Source organism: Podarcis raffonei, chromosome 15, assembly GCF_027172205.1.
Source record: "Podarcis raffonei isolate rPodRaf1 chromosome 15, rPodRaf1.pri, whole genome shotgun sequence".
Classification (NCBI taxonomy): domain Eukaryota; kingdom Metazoa; phylum Chordata; class Lepidosauria; order Squamata; family Lacertidae; genus Podarcis; species Podarcis raffonei.
In genome coordinates, this window is record NC_070616.1 from 15,916,354 (window position 1) to 15,935,301 (window position 18,948).

General features: G+C 50.0%; 1 protein-coding gene across 1 annotated transcript in view; it reads left to right on the forward strand.

Moving 5' to 3' along the window:
* The first annotated feature begins 238 nt into the window (after positions 1-238).
* BAZ1B (bromodomain adjacent to zinc finger domain 1B) overlaps positions 239-18,948 on the forward strand; it is a 28,910-nt gene continuing 10,200 nt past the window's right edge. Inside the window, exons 1-13 of the mRNA XM_053366855.1 lie at positions 239-957; positions 7,078-7,194; positions 8,265-8,409; positions 9,067-9,268; positions 9,929-10,050; positions 10,279-10,476; positions 11,277-12,936; positions 13,710-13,848; positions 14,875-15,032; positions 15,645-15,756; positions 16,640-16,738; positions 17,530-17,704; positions 18,352-18,540. Coding sequence (XP_053222830.1) covers positions 815-957; positions 7,078-7,194; positions 8,265-8,409; positions 9,067-9,268; positions 9,929-10,050; positions 10,279-10,476; positions 11,277-12,936; positions 13,710-13,848; positions 14,875-15,032; positions 15,645-15,756; positions 16,640-16,738; positions 17,530-17,704; positions 18,352-18,540 — 3,459 coding nt within the window. The 5' untranslated portion in view covers positions 239-814. The remainder of the gene's footprint in view (positions 958-7,077; positions 7,195-8,264; positions 8,410-9,066; positions 9,269-9,928; positions 10,051-10,278; positions 10,477-11,276; positions 12,937-13,709; positions 13,849-14,874; positions 15,033-15,644; positions 15,757-16,639; positions 16,739-17,529; positions 17,705-18,351; positions 18,541-18,948) is intronic.

Here is an 18,948-nt window from a genome sequence, read left to right on the forward strand (position 1 = left end):
CCCACGGTGCTCTGGAGCCGCTACTTTTTTAAAGGGCGCTGCCCCTTTAAGCAGAGGCCGCGCGCCACTCGCTCAGACAAAAGCCGGGCAAGCGGGCTTTTCCTCTCTCTCCCTCCTCCCTGCACTCAAATCCCCGGATGAAGCCCCGTATTTCCATTGGCAGCGGGAGGCGGAGACATAATAACAGCGACACACAAAATGGCGCCGGGGCGGTCGGCGCGCTACTTTCTTGCGCTTACATAATGCGACCTCCCTCGCTTCTTTCCTCTCCCCCCTCCTTTTCTTTCTCTCCCTCGCGCAAGCAAACGCGCCTACTTGAGTGACGTGCCACTCCGCCAATGGCGCGGCGGGGCAGTCCGAGCCAGACCAATGGCGGCCCGCGGAAAGGCGCGAGAAATCGAGGAGGCGGGTCCCCTTAATAGTTAAATTTAAGAAGAAAAACCCGCCACCGCTCTTCTCTTTAATTCTCTCCCTTCCTTGACTTCTTTCTGTGGTGGTGTTGATTTTTGTGTTTTTCACTCTGTGTGTGTGAGAGAGTGAGAGTGTGTGTGTGAACGGGGGGGGGGGGAGAGTTTGCGCACGCGCAGAGCGAACGAGCGCGAGAGCGGCTGAGGAGGGACTGAGCGGGCTTCTCCCTCCCGCGCTCTCTCCCTTCTTGTGAGGAGAAAAAGGAGGAGGAGGAGGAGGATCATCATCACTGTCGCCGCCGCCGCCGCCCGCTTCTCCCCTTCTGTGTATCTCCCGCCATTTTCCCGGCGGCCCTTCTAGCTCCGGAGCCGCCGCTGCCGCCTCCCCGGGGCCTGGTGGCCGGGCGATGGCGCCGCTACTGGGCCGCAAGCCCTTCCCGCTGGCCAAGCCTTTGCCGCCGCCGGGAGAGCCTCCTGGGGGAGACGAGAAGGAGGTGGCGGAGGAGCGCTTCGTCATCGCCCACACGCAGGAGGCCTTCCGCACCAGCGAGTATCCTACGGACGGCATTAACTGGAGGGGGGCAGGCGGGGGGGGAGAAGGGGAAGAGTATGGCGCCCCCCTTGTTTACCTCCGAAAGAGAAAAGGAGAGGGAGGTGGGGGGCTAGTGCATGGGGGGGGGCTTTGTTGTGTCTGACTCTGCTTTCCTTCCTTTCCCCCCTCCCTCCCTCTCTTATCCTGACCTGACCCGATTCGGGCGAAGGAGGAAGGCTGCCTCCGCCACTACGTCGTCCTGCCTCTCCGCTCCCGGCTCCCCTCCCTCCTTCTTCCTCCTATTTCGGCTTATTCTCGCCTCCTGCCTTCCTCCTCTGTCGGGCCTCCTCGCTTGTCGCGTCTTTCCCGAGGTTTTTTGGGGGGAGATGGGACGGGACGGATCAGGGCAGCAGGAAACCTCCTTCCTTCTCTTTCTCGGGACTTTCCCAGCAGCGGTCCTTCCCTCTCTCTCTCTCTCTCACCCACCCGGCAGTCGGAGGCAGTACGTATATACTTAAGGATACCAGTTCTAGGAAATGGCAAGTGGGGAGAGTGCTGCTTTTGTGCTGGCGTCCTGCTTGGGGAGCCCTAATCTTTTGCTTGTGGGCTTCCCATTAGAGTACTGTATCTGGAGAACAGGATGCTGGGCTAGATGGCCCCCCTTTGGCCTGATGGGACAGCGGGGGCTTTTCTTGTATTCTTACCGCCCAGTCTGCTCCTCTCACTGGGGCCATCTAAACTTTGGACCTCAGTGCCTCTTGAGGGAATGGAAGAAGGCCTGGCCCAGTATATGTGGGGGCAGAAGCCCCATTCCACAGTCCTTTTCTTGGGGCTCCCCCAGCAAGTGTTAATTCACAGGGTTCAGCTTCTTCCTTCTCATCTGCTTAAAAATTGGTCCTGCAGCTGGATCAGACCCATGGAAGCCCATCTCACCCTGCCGCTTCATTCCTGTAAGGGGCCTGTCTGGTGTCTACAGGCAGGGTAGGAACATCACTTCCTCCTTGATTCCCTGAATTCTTGTTGTCAGGGCTCAGGGCGGCTGCAAATTCCATGTGTGTTTTAGGCTGAAGCAGGTTTATGGCTTTAATTATCTTCTCATTAGCCAAGAGAGCTTGAAATTGAGCCTCCATAGCCAGAGGCCGTTTGCCTCTGAATACCAGTTGGTGGAGGAGGGGCTGTTGCCCTTGACCCCGCACTTGTGAGCTTCTGAGAGGCTCCTGGCTGTTCAGTGCTGGAAAAAGGGTGATGGTGATCACTTTGGTCTGATCCAGCCAGTGGAAGCCTTCCATGCATCCTTAGTTACTTTTATATCAAGTAATTGGAGCGGTACAGTTGTGGTTACTAGGAGGTCTCCACTCTCCTGGCTGACAAGACCCTGACCTGCTTAACTTTAGCAGAAGTAAATTAAGGGTAGATCCTTGCTGTACAGCGGCTGTCTCCTGTCATGTACCGTATTTTTCGCCCCATAGGACGCACTTTTCCCCCTCCAAAAATGAAGGGGAAATGTGTGTGCGTCCTATGGGGCGAATGCAGGTTTTCGCTGAAGCCTGGAGAGCGAGAGGCATCGGTGCGCACTGACCCCTCTCGCTCTCCAGGCTTCAGGAAGCTATCCGCAAGCCTTGCAAGCCCGGCGGGAGTTCCCGCGGGCTCACAAGGCTTGCGGGCAGCAGCCTGCAGCCCCTGCGAGTGTCCGCAAGCCTTGCGCGCCCGGCGGGAGGTCCCGCCGAGCGCGTGAGGCTTGGGGCGGCAGCCTGTCGCCCGAAGCACAGGAAGCCCTCCAGAGGGCTCCCCGTGGTTTGGGCGAGTGTCCGCAAGCCTTGCGCGCCCGCGGGAGGTCCTGCCGAGCGCGTGAGGCTTGGGGCAGCAGCCTGTTGCCCGAAGCACGGGGAGCCCTCCGGAGGGCTCCCCGTTCTTCGGGCGAGTGTCTGCAAGCCTTGCGCGCCCGGCGGGAGGTCCCGCCGAGCGCGTGAGGCTTGGGGCGGCAGCCTGTCGCCCGAAGCACGGGGAGCCCTCCGGAGGTGCGCCCTATAGGACGAAAAATACGGTAATAACCTCCAGTGAAGCTGATTGGCAGAAAGTTCATGAAATGTGAGTGGTAGTCAGAAGTTGCTGCCTCCTGTGGTGGTCTGCATAAATTAACTTGCCCTCACAAGTGTTGAAAGCTGTTAGCTTATATATCTTTAGACCAGTTTCATGGTGGGATTAGTTCAGCTGCAGCAGTTGACTCTAATGATAAAATGGAGCCTCCATGTTCAGAGGCAGTGCATCTCCAAGTACCAGGTGCTGTGGACAAACAGCAGGGGAGAGCTGTTTTCACACACTGCTTGTGAGTTGCTCTGGGCACCTCCCTGGCTGCTGTTGAAAATGGCCTTTGCCAGCCTGGCAGGCCAGCTTCCAGATGCTGCTGAACTACAATTCCCATCAGCCTCAGCCAACATGGCCATGTGATGCTGGGGATGATAGGACTTATAATATGAAACATGGAGGGCATCAGGTTGGCAAAGGATGAGTTAGATCAGATGGTTCTCTTGGTTTGATTCCTAGGATTACATTATTTCTCCTAATTCTTGGTACTTTAAATGTTAGTGTGGTGTGGCAAAAATGACTGTTTAAGGCCCATTGGCTGCCATGTGCAGGGGCTTTCTCTGCATTCAACAAAATATTTGTGCTAGTGCTAACGCAACTCATTTGTGCTGGTGCTAACGCAATTCATGCTAACGCAACCCCCTGCCTAGGAGCCTCACACTGTCCCATATGTGCTCAGGACTGTTGGGGGAACCTCCAGAACAGATTTAGGGGCTTGTGGTAGGAGGAGAGGGGGGGGACATTCAATTGCTGATGAAACATTCACCATAGCGCTGTGCTGACTATAACCCTGAATGTTGGAGCCAGCCTTGGGTTTAACTGGTATCTGTAGGTGTTGACTTGCACGCAGGCTGAGCAGGGATAGAGCAGCTTATTGCTCATTTCTCCGGGGTTGTCAAGGTTGAAATCACATGAACCCCTCTGCCTGGCATAAGTAGACTGTCACTACTCCCCCCCTTTTTTTCTTTTTGCAGCCTAGTCACTTTTGTGAGCTTATTTCCAATGTTGATTTGAGGCCTAGTGCCTGGAAAGACCTGGCCATACTGATGCAAATTTTTCAGTGTAACTTGTCCCTTTCTTCAGACACTTATTTTTTCAAATACTGTGTTAAAAGGTTATGCCTGACATGTCCTTGCCCAGGCCACTTAAAGATCTTTTGATGACTGAGCAGAGATTTGAACGAGGTCTGCATCTAAGCCCGCTGGTGATTGATGTGTAGTTCAAGGAAAGCTGCTATTTAAGAATTGATCACTACAATATTGTTTGCTGCTCTGGCTTCATCATCTACATGCTTCCCTTTACACATGTTGCAGTTATTTTGATGTTTTTCAGACTTTGATGGAGATGGATTTTTGTCCAAGGTTAGCCAGCCAATGAGCTTAATAGCTAAGCAGGGAACTGAACTTGAATCTGCTGCCTCCAAATTTCTATTCAGTACATTGCTAGACCTACAGTAGATACCCATTTATTTTCTCCTATAAAATATAATTATCTCTGAAGTTTTAGGTCGAAGGTTGGTGTTGTGGGCATCTTAAAAGCCCAAAGAGCTGATTTTTATAGGCCTAAGCAATGAAATTTAGCATCCATACAAGGAAAAGCTTTGTTCCCCATATCATTCTCGCTTCTTTGTCTTGTACCCAAGAGAGCCCTTTCCTCTGACCCAACCCTCTCCTCTTTTCTTTCTCTTTCTCTTTCCCCTCCCCCTCCCCAGTTCTGTCTGAACAGCCCGGGCTGTTCTGGTCATCAATGGTTGAGGTTCTTTTAGGAAGCAGGGCTGGTTTTTTGTGGTTTTTTTTGCAGTGTCTTGATGAATAAAGCAAGAGACTTGAGGTGGAAAGTGATTTCTCCAGAGTGGGATTTTCTGCTTTCTGTGTTTGTAACTTGTTTACTATCATGTGACCAGAAGTTGTTTTGTGAAACTGGAGCTCTTCAGCCTCTGTGCACAGATCTGACTGGATAAGGCAGAAGCGTGTCCACAGTAAACTCATAGTCCCCAGACCACTTCCTTTGGAGCAGCTCCTTCGGGCCTGGATTGCAGCTTGCATAACCTATTCATGCTAGCTTAATTCTACTGGAATCCTGTGGACTGTCTGCAATCTCTGTTTTATCATTAAAAAAAAATGCTTGCCACCGTGATGGGGGCAGCAGAGCAAAGTCAAGCATGATATAGAACCCTTCTGATGCAAACAAACAAAACAAAACAAAACAGAAAAAACCCATTGCAGGACACGAGTAGTCCCTGCCCCCACAGTGTGTTGGTGTTAAGGAAGTCCAAACCTCTGGTGAGGAGGAGCTTGAGTTAGCCAGATCCCTCTGCTGGCAGGAGGGCTGGCTTGTGGGGAGCATGCTTATTGAGTATGTGTTCAGGACCAATAGCCTTCCTGAGCTAGCAACAAAGACTGCCTGTCTTGATCCAGCTTCTTTCTGTCAGGAAAGCCCTTGGGATGAATCTGTACATGGGCTGCATAACTGCCAAGTGAGGTGACGGGGTGCCAGTCAGAAGAAGAGAATGTGATTGGCAGGGGAATCTCCTTGGTGAGTGTGAGATAAGCAGTCCGGAGCTGTCAGTTGGAGGGTGGTGCAAGGGCAACGGCAGTGCACAGGTTGTTACACATCTTAGTGGCAAATTCGAGTGATATCAGTGAGTGGAATATGCTTTGGTGGGGTTACTTGCTCTTAAACTAGCTGAGAATGCCTGCACTTTAGGAATCTAGGTGCGTTAGAATTCTGCACCAATGCAGGAAAAGTCACTTTCTGTGGGTTTTATCCTCCCCAATAGTATGTAGACAGCAACACCGGCATTTATTATTTGCTTTCTTCACTATTCTAACCTTGGCTGTCCATCCCACGATCAGCCCAAGGCATATAGTGCTAGCAAGGGCAACAGAGCTACATGTTTCTACTTTAAAAAGATAGGCTGTTGTGTGCATTGTCATATAAGGAGAGAGATTTTTTTTGTCAGTAAGAGCTGAGTTTTATAAATGCAGCTTCTGTATGCCCTAGAAAAGAAGGATGACTCCTCTTGGTTCATCTTTTTCTGTAGCGTGACACGCTCCTGCAAGTCACCTCCAGGACGTCTTGCTAAATTACAGTTGTCTTTACACACCTGTGTTGGCTTGCCCGAGTCCTCTCACTTTTGCCCCTTGGCTCTATAATTTAGAACACTTAGAGTCCTGACTGTGGTGCACAGATTTGAATGCATCTGTGCTTTTCCTTTCACCATCTCAAATCTCCACACTTTCTTACCCGCTTTAAGGTTTTAAGTGATAAGGTTGTCAGCTATCATAAGCGAGTTGGTCTTCAATGGGCCTCTGGTCTGGTCAGCCACAGTTCTTGATCAAATCAGTAGAACGGAGAGCTTGGCTGTTGAATTGTGCAGAGTTCAAACGTTGTTCTGCTTCAAGTCACTTTTCTCCAGCAACTCATCCTGGAGGTGTTTGTGGAAGTTAAGAGAAGTTCAGGTTGGGCTGTGGTGAATCCTGTTTGTCTGACAAGCATACAAAAAGTGTGACATACACTTTGATAACAATTGTAGCTGTATACACGTCTTGGATTTGTTATAGTTGGTATACATGTTTTGGATTTGTGTTCACATAGTCCTCCGTCAGATGCCCAGAGTCAAATTATGGGCTCATGCATGCCTATCTCTCTCTCTCTGCTATCCCTCCTCTCATGGGCACAGATTCCTTCCCTTAATATTCTGCTTTGAGGTAGCTGTAGTTTGTTGGGAAATCTGGATTAGGTAAACAGTGCTGATGACAAATCTTTGTCTTTAAACTAAAATTGGAAAGCCACTTCAATGTGCGGTTTCCAGTTTGGTAGGGAAGCAAATTGTTTGTTTGGTGGCCAGATAAAGTGGCTCAAAATATATCTGATGGTAGCAGTAAATAATAACACTTTGAAAAATATAATGGGAGCAACCAAGCACAGTATCAACAAGTAAATATATCTAATAAAAATACTAATCACTCCATGCAACTTGTGTAAAGCAGTGCAGATAAACTGACAGTTGCACATTAAACACGATGTTTTCCTGAGTTGTTGCTCCTTCAGAGAGTATGAAGCACGGCTGGAGAAATACAGCCAGCGAATATGGACCTGCAAAAGCACCGGAAGCAGCCAGCTGACACACAAAGAAGCCTGGGAGGAGGAGCAGGAAGTCGCTGAGCTGTAAGTAGCAGAATCCAAAGCATCTATTTTTAGAGACCAGGGCATGAGCCCTAAACGTAGGGTGCTGGTTGTTTGGCAAGTGGCTGACTGTTGCTGTGAAAATCATCATCAGAAGTCTGAGTCAGCATCCAAAGAAGGATTGAACATCTTTCTCCACCTTGGTCCAATATGCTTTATTTTTTAATTGGCCTTACTCTGTTAAGGACTCAAGGCAGTTATTGATCCGGTTGATATTATATTGCAGTTAAAATCAAATCCAGATGTGTTGCACAAAAATGCAGTAAGAACACCACTCTTTGTAATCATCTCAACGCTGTTCTAGAGGCTTTCTGGAAGATCTTCTCGTGCTGGATATTCATGTCAAAAAGCCACTCTAGGCACATTTCCCCCTTAGGTAACAGTTGCATGTTTGTTCAAGACATCCTTCTCTGCAAACCAGGCTCCCAAAGGGCCCAGTGTCTGAGATGAAAGTTCCTGACCTAATTCTGTCTCTCAGTAGATGGAAGTGGTGTGTTTGTGAGTGTTGGTCTGCAGGTGGAGCTTATGTCAAAAAGTTCCTGCACATAGAAATCTAGCATATCAGGAAAAATACAACTTGCCTCCACTCAGAACAAGGTTCTATGAGCCTCTGCTTGCAGTCTCAGTGGGGTAATATTGAGAAGCAGGTTTATTAGCTCATCTGCTGTTTGTGAGAATTAGACCATGAACTTTTTACCTTGTTCTCAACCTGTCTTCGTACTCAAGTTTTACAATTGTCTATCAGACCAGGCAGAGTGTTACAGGCTTGTACAGTTCCCTTGATATGTATAAGTTTTGTACCAGAGAACTGCACACAGCTTCACTAACATCTTTTCCTCCCCCTTATCTTGGAAGTTGCATGGCAGCTTCCTATGCCATGGTGGATTTTGTCATTCTTAGCTGACATTGCTGATAGAGGGATTTGTGAATTGCTTCATGAAAGTAGCTTCCACTGTTGGCTGCTGATTCTGTGAGTTTACTGTTGTCCGTTTTGTAGTAGTTGCCACTTAAATGGAATGTGTTATATCCCCCTCTTTTGATGATATTTTTAGCTTGAAGGAGGAATTCCCAGTTTGGTATGAGAAACTTGTCCTGGAAATGGTTCATCACAACACAATTTCCTTAGAAAAACTGGTAGACACTTCCTGGCTGGAGATCATGACCAAGTTTGCTGTGGGAGAAGAGTGTGACTTTGAGGTAAGGCTCCGGCTTGAATGGATCAGGGTATCCAAGGCTATTTCTCTTTTCTGGGCCTACTTGTTCTTATGCACCTTCTGCCATCATGTCCAAAAGGTGGAATACTCTTTCCCCACCTCCAAACTGATGTAATTGGTTTCCAGAGGAATTTCAGTGTAATTATTAGATACAACATACCCGGAAAGAGGGAAGAGGGTACAGGTTACCTTGGAACAGGTTCCTCTTCCAGTCACGTGGCTGGAACAAGTGACCAGTTATCTCCTAGAGGGCATCTTTTGGGTGAACTCAGGTGCCATGTCTTGTTCAGTGACTGCAAGCAAACCTCTACAATAGTTCTATAAAAGCCATTGCTGGGCTTCAACTGTGGATGGCTGCTGGGTTTTGATCTGTTTAGTGCTTCTTTTAAAATGTGTATTTGCACTGTATTTTAATTTTGCATTAGTGAATTGTCATACCATCTTGACTATTCCAGCCATGCACAAGGGGGTGTGGGTGGTAAACTTAGCCTTGCTCCAGGTGACTAGCAGCTCCCCGCCACCCCCAACTGCATGCATGAACCCCCCAGTGTCACCATTTTGTAAGCAGCTCCATGAATCTAGTCATGTGTTCACTTTGGGCCTCCCTACCAGTTCTCATTGGTTTCCCTCTTCCCATCAGGTTGGGAAAGAAAAGGTGCTGAGAGTAAAAGTAGTAAAAATCCATCCTCTGGAGAAGGCGACAGATGAAGAGGCACCTGAGAAGAAAGCCGACGGGGCCTGTGATTCGCCATCCAGTGACAAAGAAAATTCCAGCCAAGTGGTTCAGGACAACCAAAAGGAGTTGGCACTGAAGGAAGATGACAGCCGGAGAGAGAGTCTGAGTGAGTAGCAAGCCACGCCCTGGCCTGAGGGATGTTGGTAATCCACTATCTTTTATCTGGGTAGTACAGGCTGCCTTCAAAAGATCTATTCGTTACCCAGGTGGGGGAGGGTGCTGATCTCCCTCCCAGGTTTTCCCAGATTGCTTTGGAGAGACAGTCTATCTAGACGACAGGTGTCTTTGGTCTGCTGGTGACACCCAACTTGCTCTTTGTTTTGGCTAAGTCAGTGGCAACTGCTCCTAACTTTAGATGGCTTTCTAAAAAGCTAAATTAGACAAATTCATAGAATAGCTCAGGTCTGTCTCCTGCACTGGCTGATTGGAGCTCCCATGTCCAGAAGCCAAATACCAGGAGCTGGAGACCAGCAAGGGGGAGGCTGTTGCTTCTGGGCCCTGTTTGGGGGCTTCCAGTGGTATCTGTAGATGCAGGATGTGGAGTTGTGGATGGACCTATGGTTTGATCCTGCAGAGGGCACTCAGTATTAATCCCCCTTTATAAACTTCCCTGCCTGCTCCTTTGGTATTGGATGGTGTGTGTCTATTCCTTGGCCATCTGTGCTTTTGTTGCCCCTCAGTACTGCATTTCAGATTAGTCAGCCTAGGCCTTTTGGGGCATGTTGGGCTGCTAACACACTCCCCCCCCCCCCAATCTCTTATGCAGGTGACCGGGCACGTCGATCTCCTCGGAAGCTTCCTACTTCTCTGAAGAAGGAAGAAAAAAAATGGGTCCCTCCAAAGTTCTTACCGCACAAGTATGATGTCAAGCTGCAAAATGAAGACAAGGTGAGGGAGTGAGAGAGAGAATTAAGGGTCCTTGACTGCCCGTTGGTGAGGAGGAGGAGGAGGAGGTGTGGCTGGTTAAGATACCAGCACTGCTGCGAGGTCAGGAGCAATTAAAAGTAACTGTTTCTATTTTAAACAGTGGTACTTAAGTGCAGTGGCAGGCTGTGGGCTGACTGCCACAAGCTGAGGAATAGAAGAGTCTAAAGGCTTGTTTCTTTGTCTCCCTAGATCATTAGCAATGTGCCAGCAGACAGCTTAATTCGCACAGAGCGGCCGCCAAACAAGGAGATTCTGCGCTACTTCATTCGCCACAATGCACTCCGGGCTGGAACAGGAGAAAATGCTCCTTGGGTGGTCGAGGATGAGTTGGTGAAGAAATATTCACTTCCCAGCAAGTTCAGTGACTTCTTGCTTGACCCATATAAAGTGAGAAATAAGGCAAGATCTGTCTTGGGTTGTGGGTTGGGAAAAGGACAGGAGTCTCTGTTGATGCATAATGGTGACTTTTGGGGGAGGCAGTGTTAGCAAGGGTGAATCTTAGCTCTACAGCAAGCCCTTGCCAGTCATCAGGTGCCAAAGGGATGGTTCTGGTGTGGCTCAGATTTGACCCTCCGTTGCCTTCCATGTGGTCTGCCTGCACTGGAGACACCAAGCTGGCCTGCCTCCATCTCTGCAGTGTGCCTTCCCTTCCCTGTGACTGCCGTGTGCAGATGTCTTCCAAGGAGGACTCCAGATCCACCTCTTTTGTACTTCTGCAAACCTCAAGGTTTCCCCAACCATCCTTATGCCTCCCTCATGCCAGGTTTTGCAGTCAAGATGGCTACAATATGTGCTTAAAACCATGGAGTGTGCATTGTGTCTCATACGTTTTGCAGCTGGGTGACTACTGTAATCCTAGAGCACGTTTTTGGCTAGGTGGGATATATAGAACAATATATGTAGAACAATATATGTTGCCTGCAACATGCTCCAGGTGACATTGAGGGATGCTGTTGACTGCACGGTGGAAAGGGCAGTTTCTCTAGAAATGTATGTGGTTGTCCCTTTCTGCATCGCTAGCATTCAGGAGCACTTGAGGCTCCAAAGCAGCCTCAAAAGTTCTGTTGACTTTCGAGCAGCACATTGAAACAGATCCCCAGTTAGATTTTCCAACCTATCCCTTTCCTCCCTTGTGTTTCTTTTCCCCCCAAGACTAAAATTTACCTTTGCTTCTTCTTCAATTCCAGTACCTGACGCTCAATCCCTCGACCAAGAGAAAGAGCACATCATCCCCTGATCGGAAGCCTTCCAAAAAGCCTAAATTGGACAGCTCTGCTCCAGGTCAGGGGCTAAGCCCCTCTCTGTGGTGCAGTGTGCACTTGAATAAGTCTATTATGGGCTCTCCGCTGAAAGTCAAGAACTCCAAGATCCCCACGGAGGAGCTGGAGGAGGTGATGAAGATGATGTCTGCTGGGAAGCTTGGCAACTTCAACAAGAAACGACAGAGGAATAAGAAGCTGCTGAATGGGCAGAAGGCTACTGGGAAGTCCCGCTCCCCCAGGAAGGACTCCAAGATGAAAATGAAGCAGATGACACTGCTGGACATGACGACCAAGGGCACCCCCAAGGTGTCGCGAGCGCCTCGGGGCTCGGGAGGAAGCCCCAGGTCCTCTGGCAAGCCCAAGCACCTCCCACCCGCAGCTCTCCACCTCATTGCCTACTACAGAGAGAACAAGGACCGTGAGGACAGGAAGAGTGCCCTCTCCTGCATCATATCCAAAACCGCCCGCCTGCTCTCCAGCGAGGATCGTGCCCGCCTTCCCGAGGAGCTGCGTGGGATTGTGCAGAAGCGCTTCGAGCTCCTTGAGCACCGGAAGAACTGGGCCTCCATGACTGAGGATCAGCGGAAGGAATACTTGAAGAAGAAGCGGGAGAAGTTGAAGGAGAAGCTGAAGGAGAGAGCCAGGGAGCGGCGGGTGAAGGAGATGATAGAAAAGTTGGAGAAGCAGAAGCGCTACGAGGACCAGGACATCAAAGGGAACAACCTGCCCACCTTCAGGCTTGTGGACACTCCTGAGGGGCTCCCTAACACCCTCTTTGGGGATGTGGCCATGGTGGTGGAGTTCCTCAGCTGCTATTCAGGGCTGCTGCTGCCAGACGCTCAGTACCCCATCACGGCCGTCTCCCTCATGGAAGCCCTGTGTGCTGAGAAGGGGGGCTTCTTATACTTGAACAGGATCCTGGTCATTCTCCTGCAGACCCTGCTGCAGGATGAGATTGCGGAGGACTACCGTGAGCTGGGCATGAAGCTGTCGGAGATCCCCCTCACCCTGCACTCTGTTTCTGAGCTAGTCCGCCTGTGCCTGCGCAAGTCAGATGTGCAGGAGGAGAGCGAGGCCTCAGAGAACACGGAGGAGAACAAGGACCTGGCTGCCTTTGAGGACAACGAGGTGCAGGATGAGTTCCTGGAAAAGCTCGAGACCTCAGAGTTCTTTGATCTGAGTTCTGAGGAGAAGCTGCAGATCCTCGCTGCCCTCTGCCACCGGATCCTGATGACCTACTCTGTGCAGGACCACGTGGAGTCCAAGCAGCAGATGTCAGCTGAGCTGTGGAAGGAGCGGCTGGCCGTGCTCAAGGAGGAGAACGATAAGAAGAGGGCAGAGAAGCAAAAGCGGAAGGAGATGGTGGCCAAGAGCAAGGAGAATGGCAAGGAGGAGAGCAGCTATACAGGGAAGGGGGAGAAGAAGAAAGGAGAGGCTGTGGCAGCAGTGGCAACAGAGAAAGGGGTGAAGATGGAGCCACGGGTGGAGTTGGAAGCGGAAGACATGATCAGCGCTGTCAAGAGCAGGAGGCTACTGGCCATGCAGGCCAAGAAAGAGAAGGAGCAGCAGGAGATGCAGATGAGAGGTAATGGTGATTCAAGGCCCAGAAATGCCACTGTGGAAAGAGAGGAGAGGTGTAAGCTCCTGTTCCTACTGAACCTCTGATTCCAACCTCTGCAGTGGAACCCCTAGGGAAGAGGTTGGGTGGGTGGGTGGAGTTTGTGGAGAGGCTGCTCAACCTTGGTGGAGGCTTGTGCTCCACTGATGTCACAGCAGGCAAATCTGAGCTATCTGTGTAGGTCTTCACCAGAAGCATTTTGGGCCAGGAATTCCCAGGTTTGGTTGTTGCTGTCATGCCCATCCTGCCCCTTAAAGCCTCCAGTCCTGAGACCCAAGCACTGTCAACATTTGCATAGTGACTGCCCTTTGCTCAGTCCCCTTTTAAGTGTGGGTTGGTGGTGGTAAGTCGCCTGGGGGCTGTTTCACCTGCTCAGTATCTCAACATTTGATGTCTGTAGCTGAAGGTGTACCTATGTTCCATGGGATGCTGTGGTGCACTGGAACTGGATAGTTTGGAAGTTCTGACCAGCTCTCAGAGCCCCAGCCCCATGCATTTTCAACTGGCAGGTGTTCCATCTGCGAACCAACGCTAGGTTTGGTTGCTTTTCTCCACCCCCACCCCCATACAAAAGTGTGTGTGAATGCTTCCCTGATTGAAACAATGTGTGTTTCCTGATTGGCTCTTAATTGAAGGAAGAGATAGAGCCCTTTTATGAGAGAGCAAGTTAGTTTCTCACCAAACTTTAAAGGTGCAAGAGCTCACACGGCTGGGTTTTCTTCCTTTTTCTTCCCCACCAGTGAAGCTTGAAAGAGAAGCAGAGGAGGAGAGAATCCGCAAGCACAAAGCTGCAGCTGAAAAGGCTTTCCAGGACGGCATTGCCAAAGCCAAGCTGGTCATGCGCAGGACACCTATTGGCACAGACCGTAATCACAACAGGTAAGGGTGAGGAATGGAGAATCTGGCTGTGTTGCAGTTGGGAAGCTGCCCGGATGGACCATTTGGCTGTGTGGCCCAGTGGGGTGGGAAGCCTGAGCCCCTCTAGTTGTTGCTGGACTTCCAACTCCCGGCAGCTAGCCTGCTCCAGTGATCAGGAATGATGATGAGAGCCGGGAACTCAACCACATTTGGAGGGCTGCAGGGGAGAGCCCATCCCTGGGGGGAGGTAAGAAATGCAAGTTCTGAAGTACAAAACTTACTACACAAGAGCCCTGGAGGCAGAGAGCACATGGGGGTCGATGATGGTTAGTCCGTGGTTAGCCAGTGTGGGGCCCGCCATATGTTGCTGGAGTCCCAACTCCCACCATTCCTCAGCATTGACCATGGGTCGCTGGGGCCAATGAGAGTTGGGATCCAGCCACACCTGGGGGACCACTCCTCTGATTGGCAGCAGCTCTCCAGGGTTTCTTTAGTCAGATCATCATAGGAACACAGGAAACTGCCTGATATCAAGTCAGAGAATTGCTCCATCTAGCTCAGTATTGTCTAAGCTGACTGGCAGTAATGGCTCTTGAGGTTTTGGTGGGATGGGTCTCTTCCAGCCCATGTGGAGATGACAGGAATTGAACCAGTGATCTTGAGCACGTAAAGCAGTTGCTCTTTTCACTGAGCTACATGGACCTTCTCTGTAGTCCAAGGAGGAGGCTTTTCTTCCCTTTGCTTCTGCTCGTTTCCCTCCTGCTGCTGTTTGAGACACCCATGTCTCTGCTTTGCAGCCTGCTCACTGCTTGCTCTGTAACTTCAGCTGGGTTCCTCCTGCCAGCAAGTTGCTGCCCTTCCTGCATCTTGGTCCTATAAGGCACCCTCCTAAAGACTGTTATTAGTCATCACAAGTACTGTACTGCCAGCGTTCTGCAGCCTATGCTTTTTCCTCAGTGACCTGGGTGTTTCTTGGCAAAGCTGCTCATCTCATAATACCTGGTGCCTCTCTCACACAAAGATCTGGCATCTTTCTGGTCTCTCTAGGTATTGGCTGTTCTCTGATGAAGTTCCCGGGCTGTTCATAGAGAAAGGCTGGGTACATGATGGCATCGACTATAACTTCATGCCTCCTCACAAGGAGGAGGAGGACGATGAGGAGGAAGAGGAGGAGGAGGAAGAGGACGATGACTACCACCAACAAGGCAAGGCTGACCATTCTCACAGGTTCTTGGTGAAGTTGCTGGATGTATTGGGCGGCATTTGTCTTGGAGTTGACCCATTAAAATTAATGAACATGGCTAAGTTAGGACCATTAGTTTCAGTGGGTCTACTCAGAATAAAACAGATGAATATCACTTGCTATATTTGAGAGTATGAGTTGCTGAATTTCTCAGCAAGAAAAAAAAACCGAAGCAAGTTAATCATTAAGCAGCCCTTAATCAGAAATTGTCCTCCGTGGCCTGTGAAACAGCTGCCTCCATTTGGTGGGGAAGCAGGTGCTAGGGCTTCTCCAGGCCTTTGTTCACGTCACTGGAGGCCAAGCCCTGTCAGTGAACTATTCGTTTTCTTGTGCTGGACAGGTTGCTCGAAGCCATGTAACAAAGTTGTGCCCTAAGCAACCATCCAGGAGCAACTGGCATGTTATTTTAAAGTAAGAGCCCACAGAGCAGCGTTCTGTAGAAGGCTTCTCTTATTTAGGGGCCTGAGTGCTCAGTTGATTTGCTTTGCCTCTGGGGTGCTCAAAGGAAGCTGTGGGCAAATGATGATGATGACAGTGGGACTCCTTGTTCACTGTGTGTGTGTGTTGCTTGCAGACACTCAGGAGAGCCTGGTGGAGGGCAGCATCTTGAACACTCCGCAGGGCGCCCTACTCATCCCGGAAGTCCCTGTGGAGACCACGGCGCCGAAGCAGGGACAGAACCTGTGGTGAGACTTGCTCTTGGCAATAGAGATGTGTGGGTTCTTGCCCACCTGTAAAATTGGGGATTTAGAGGTGGGGGGAGCAGGCAACAGCCGGGAGGAGAGAGACTTTCTCAGTGCTCTTCTGATTAGGAGGCTCCCTTGCACATGGCATCTTCAAAGGAGGGCCAGGCAGCAGCAGCCCTCCTGGCTTGCAGAAGTGCAACCTGGACTTTGCCAATAGGCCTGCTGCATCCCATTGCATTTGACACCACCCCCATTTGGTGAAAAGGTTCCACTATGTGTTACATTTGCTTTGATCGGTTAACTGCGGTATGCTTGAAGCTTCTCAGCTATGCAGCTGAGCCTTGGGCTAATTGGCAGAAAGGCTTCTGGAATCGGCTCTGTACAAAGTACTCAGTACTGCAGGGTACAAGATCTGTTAATTAAACTATTGTTTAAAGGTGGCTAGAGAGCTGTGTAAAATGTAGGACTCACAGCCCCACCCTTGAGGGGGTGTCAGATTGACGGCTGGGCCCCTCTCTCCAGCTGAGCTGTTCGATTTTGACATCCCATGCTGATGTGCCTCTTGACCAGCAGGGGGCAGTAATAGAAGTCCTGTTTGTGCAATGAGTAATGACCACATTCCCTAGCTTATGGTTTAGCATTTAGTCCCTCTTTTGCTTCAGGAAAAATGGCAACCCAGAACATTTAAATTTACAGCAGCTTGGTGTGAGAGTTGAATGTGGTCTTCTCTGATTGAAACATGTTTAAACGATTTGAAGACTTTGTTAGTGGTGTGGGCTGGTGAGAGACTGGGTTATGGGTGCCCACCTGTGTCTTGGGGTGAGTTTTATTTTCCTGCCTGCTGGGAGTGGCATTGAGTAAGGTGTCTGGTCTCCTCCTCCAGGTTTCTCTGTGACAGCCAGAAGGAGCTGGATGAGTTGCTGGCCGCCTTGCACTCGCAGGGGATAAGAGAGAGCCAGCTGAAGGAGCGACTGCAGAAGAGGTGAGGCCTCAATGGACTGTTTTTTTGAGTATTGTGGAGGAGTGACCCTGGATGCTGGTCAGGCAAGGGAGGGAGAAGAAGTTGGCATTTGATGCCAGGATCGTTTCAGGGGCTGGGAAGAGCAGTGTGGAGGAGTGGGGTGGTTTCTTTTTGAAGCCATCAGGTCACCTCTGTGTTCTTTTTTGTGGCTTTTCTCCTTACGCAATGATCCTTTTCTTGGGGTGTGGGATTTACAAGAGCACAGATCTTTCACATCTTGGACAAATGTTTGTGGATGGATAAAATTACTGAGTGGGTTTGCTGGTGTTGCTGCAAGTGTAGACTTTTAGGCGCCTTAGTGCTTTTAACAAACATTGTACGAAACAATGCAATTGCAGCACTACATGAGTGATCCTTTATGGGCCATTGTATACTTCTGGACAAGACTGTGGAAGTATTTAAAAATTCTTTTAGGCACCAGCATTAAACCAACCCCTAAATTTCTGAGCATCAGTGTAAACCACTGGTAAACCAGTGCTTTGGCCCAATGAGCTCACACTGCTGATTCAGAATGGCAAATAAGCATTCTCATGCTTGGAGTGTGTGTCAAAATACAAACCATCAGGTTATAGAGCTGGATAGTTCTGAAACCCTTATGAGGTAACTGAGCATCGTCTATGTCTGAGGACCCTTGCTTAGGTTAGATAACTCTTCTGTAGAACTCGGAAGGTAACAGAGCATCTCCAAAGGCCCTACCTCATGAGAGAGACAGTCAGCTATACATGATGACCATATATTGTCTCCTCTCCCAGATATCAGGACATCACTCATTCCATTCACTTGGCTCGGAAGCAGAACCCAGGTCTGAAGTCTTGTGATGGCAACCAGGAACTGTTGAACTTCCTGCGCAGTGACCTCATCGAAGTAGCCACCCGGCTGCAGAAGGGAGGCCTGGGATACATCAACGAGGCAGAGTTTGAAGCCAAGGTGAGCACTAGCATTGCAAGAGGTGGATGGCTTAACAGTAATCAATCACCCAGGCAGGGCTTTTGAGCTTGGAAGCAGCTGTCAAGTGTAGTCTTGCTGGCACTGGGCCTTGGCTTCTGGGCATCCCTTTGGGTGGGCCACATAGCCCTGGGCTAGCTCTTTGCTTTGAAGTCCAGAAGCTCCTACTATTAAACTGTCTTCTTTCGCTGGTGGTATCTAAAGCAGACAACATTGGGAGACTTGCTTTGAATTGGGGCAGTGGTGAAGGATCCGCCTTCTAGGAGCTGGGGAATATTCCTGGTCCCTGAAACAGATGCACATTAATTGTCGCTGACCACGGGGTAGGCAGACTTCTGGCTTTGTAGCAGAGTTGAAGCCCTGATGAACCTCGGGAGCTGCTTACTGATACACTCAGACAAAACAGTGCAATGTGCCACTGGCTGGGTTGGCTGGGGAAATGTCTCCAGGCCAGGCCAGACTTCTGAGGTCCCTGCTCTTCCAGCACAGAGAGGCTGTAGCCACGTTCTTGCCAGTTATCCCATCTGGGGAGCTCGCCTCTTAGTTGCTTGGATAAATGAAAGCTGCAAAGCCCCTCTGCACATGAGAAGGGAATCATAATAAGAATGTGTTTGTGCCGTTTTGATCAGGTTTGCACACTGGAGAGCCTGAAGGATTTCGGGGAGTGTGTGGTTGCCCTCCAGGCCAGCGTTATTAAGAAGTTCCTGCAAGGCTTCATGGCCCCCAAGCAGAAGAAGAGGAAACATCAAGGCGGGGAGGATGCTATTGCCAAGGCAGAGGAGGTGGATGAAGAGAAGAGGGTGGCGGAAGAAGCCAAGGTCTGGATCAGGACAGATAAAGTCGGATGGTGGGAGGATGGGCAGAGAAGCTTGGGCAGCTGGCATGAAACTGTTGCTGCTCCTGCAGGTTGCAGGCGTGGATGGGAATAGGGGTGAAGGGATGGGGGCAAAGGCCTTTGCTTCCTTGCCAGAATTATGGCAGGGAAGATGCTTTCTCCCCTGTCAAACCAAACAAAGAGGAAGAAGCAGCTGCTGCCAATTGAGCCTTCTGGAAGAACAAAACTGACTCCAATTCCTGAACATCTTACCTTGAAATAAATTGGGGGTGGGACTTGCTTCCAGGTAGGCTTGGTGAGTGTTGGGCTGCAAAGGGGCTAATTCTCTGTTCTGAACGGAGAGACTTTCCATGAGGATCACTCACCAATTTCAGATATCAGAATGGGGGAT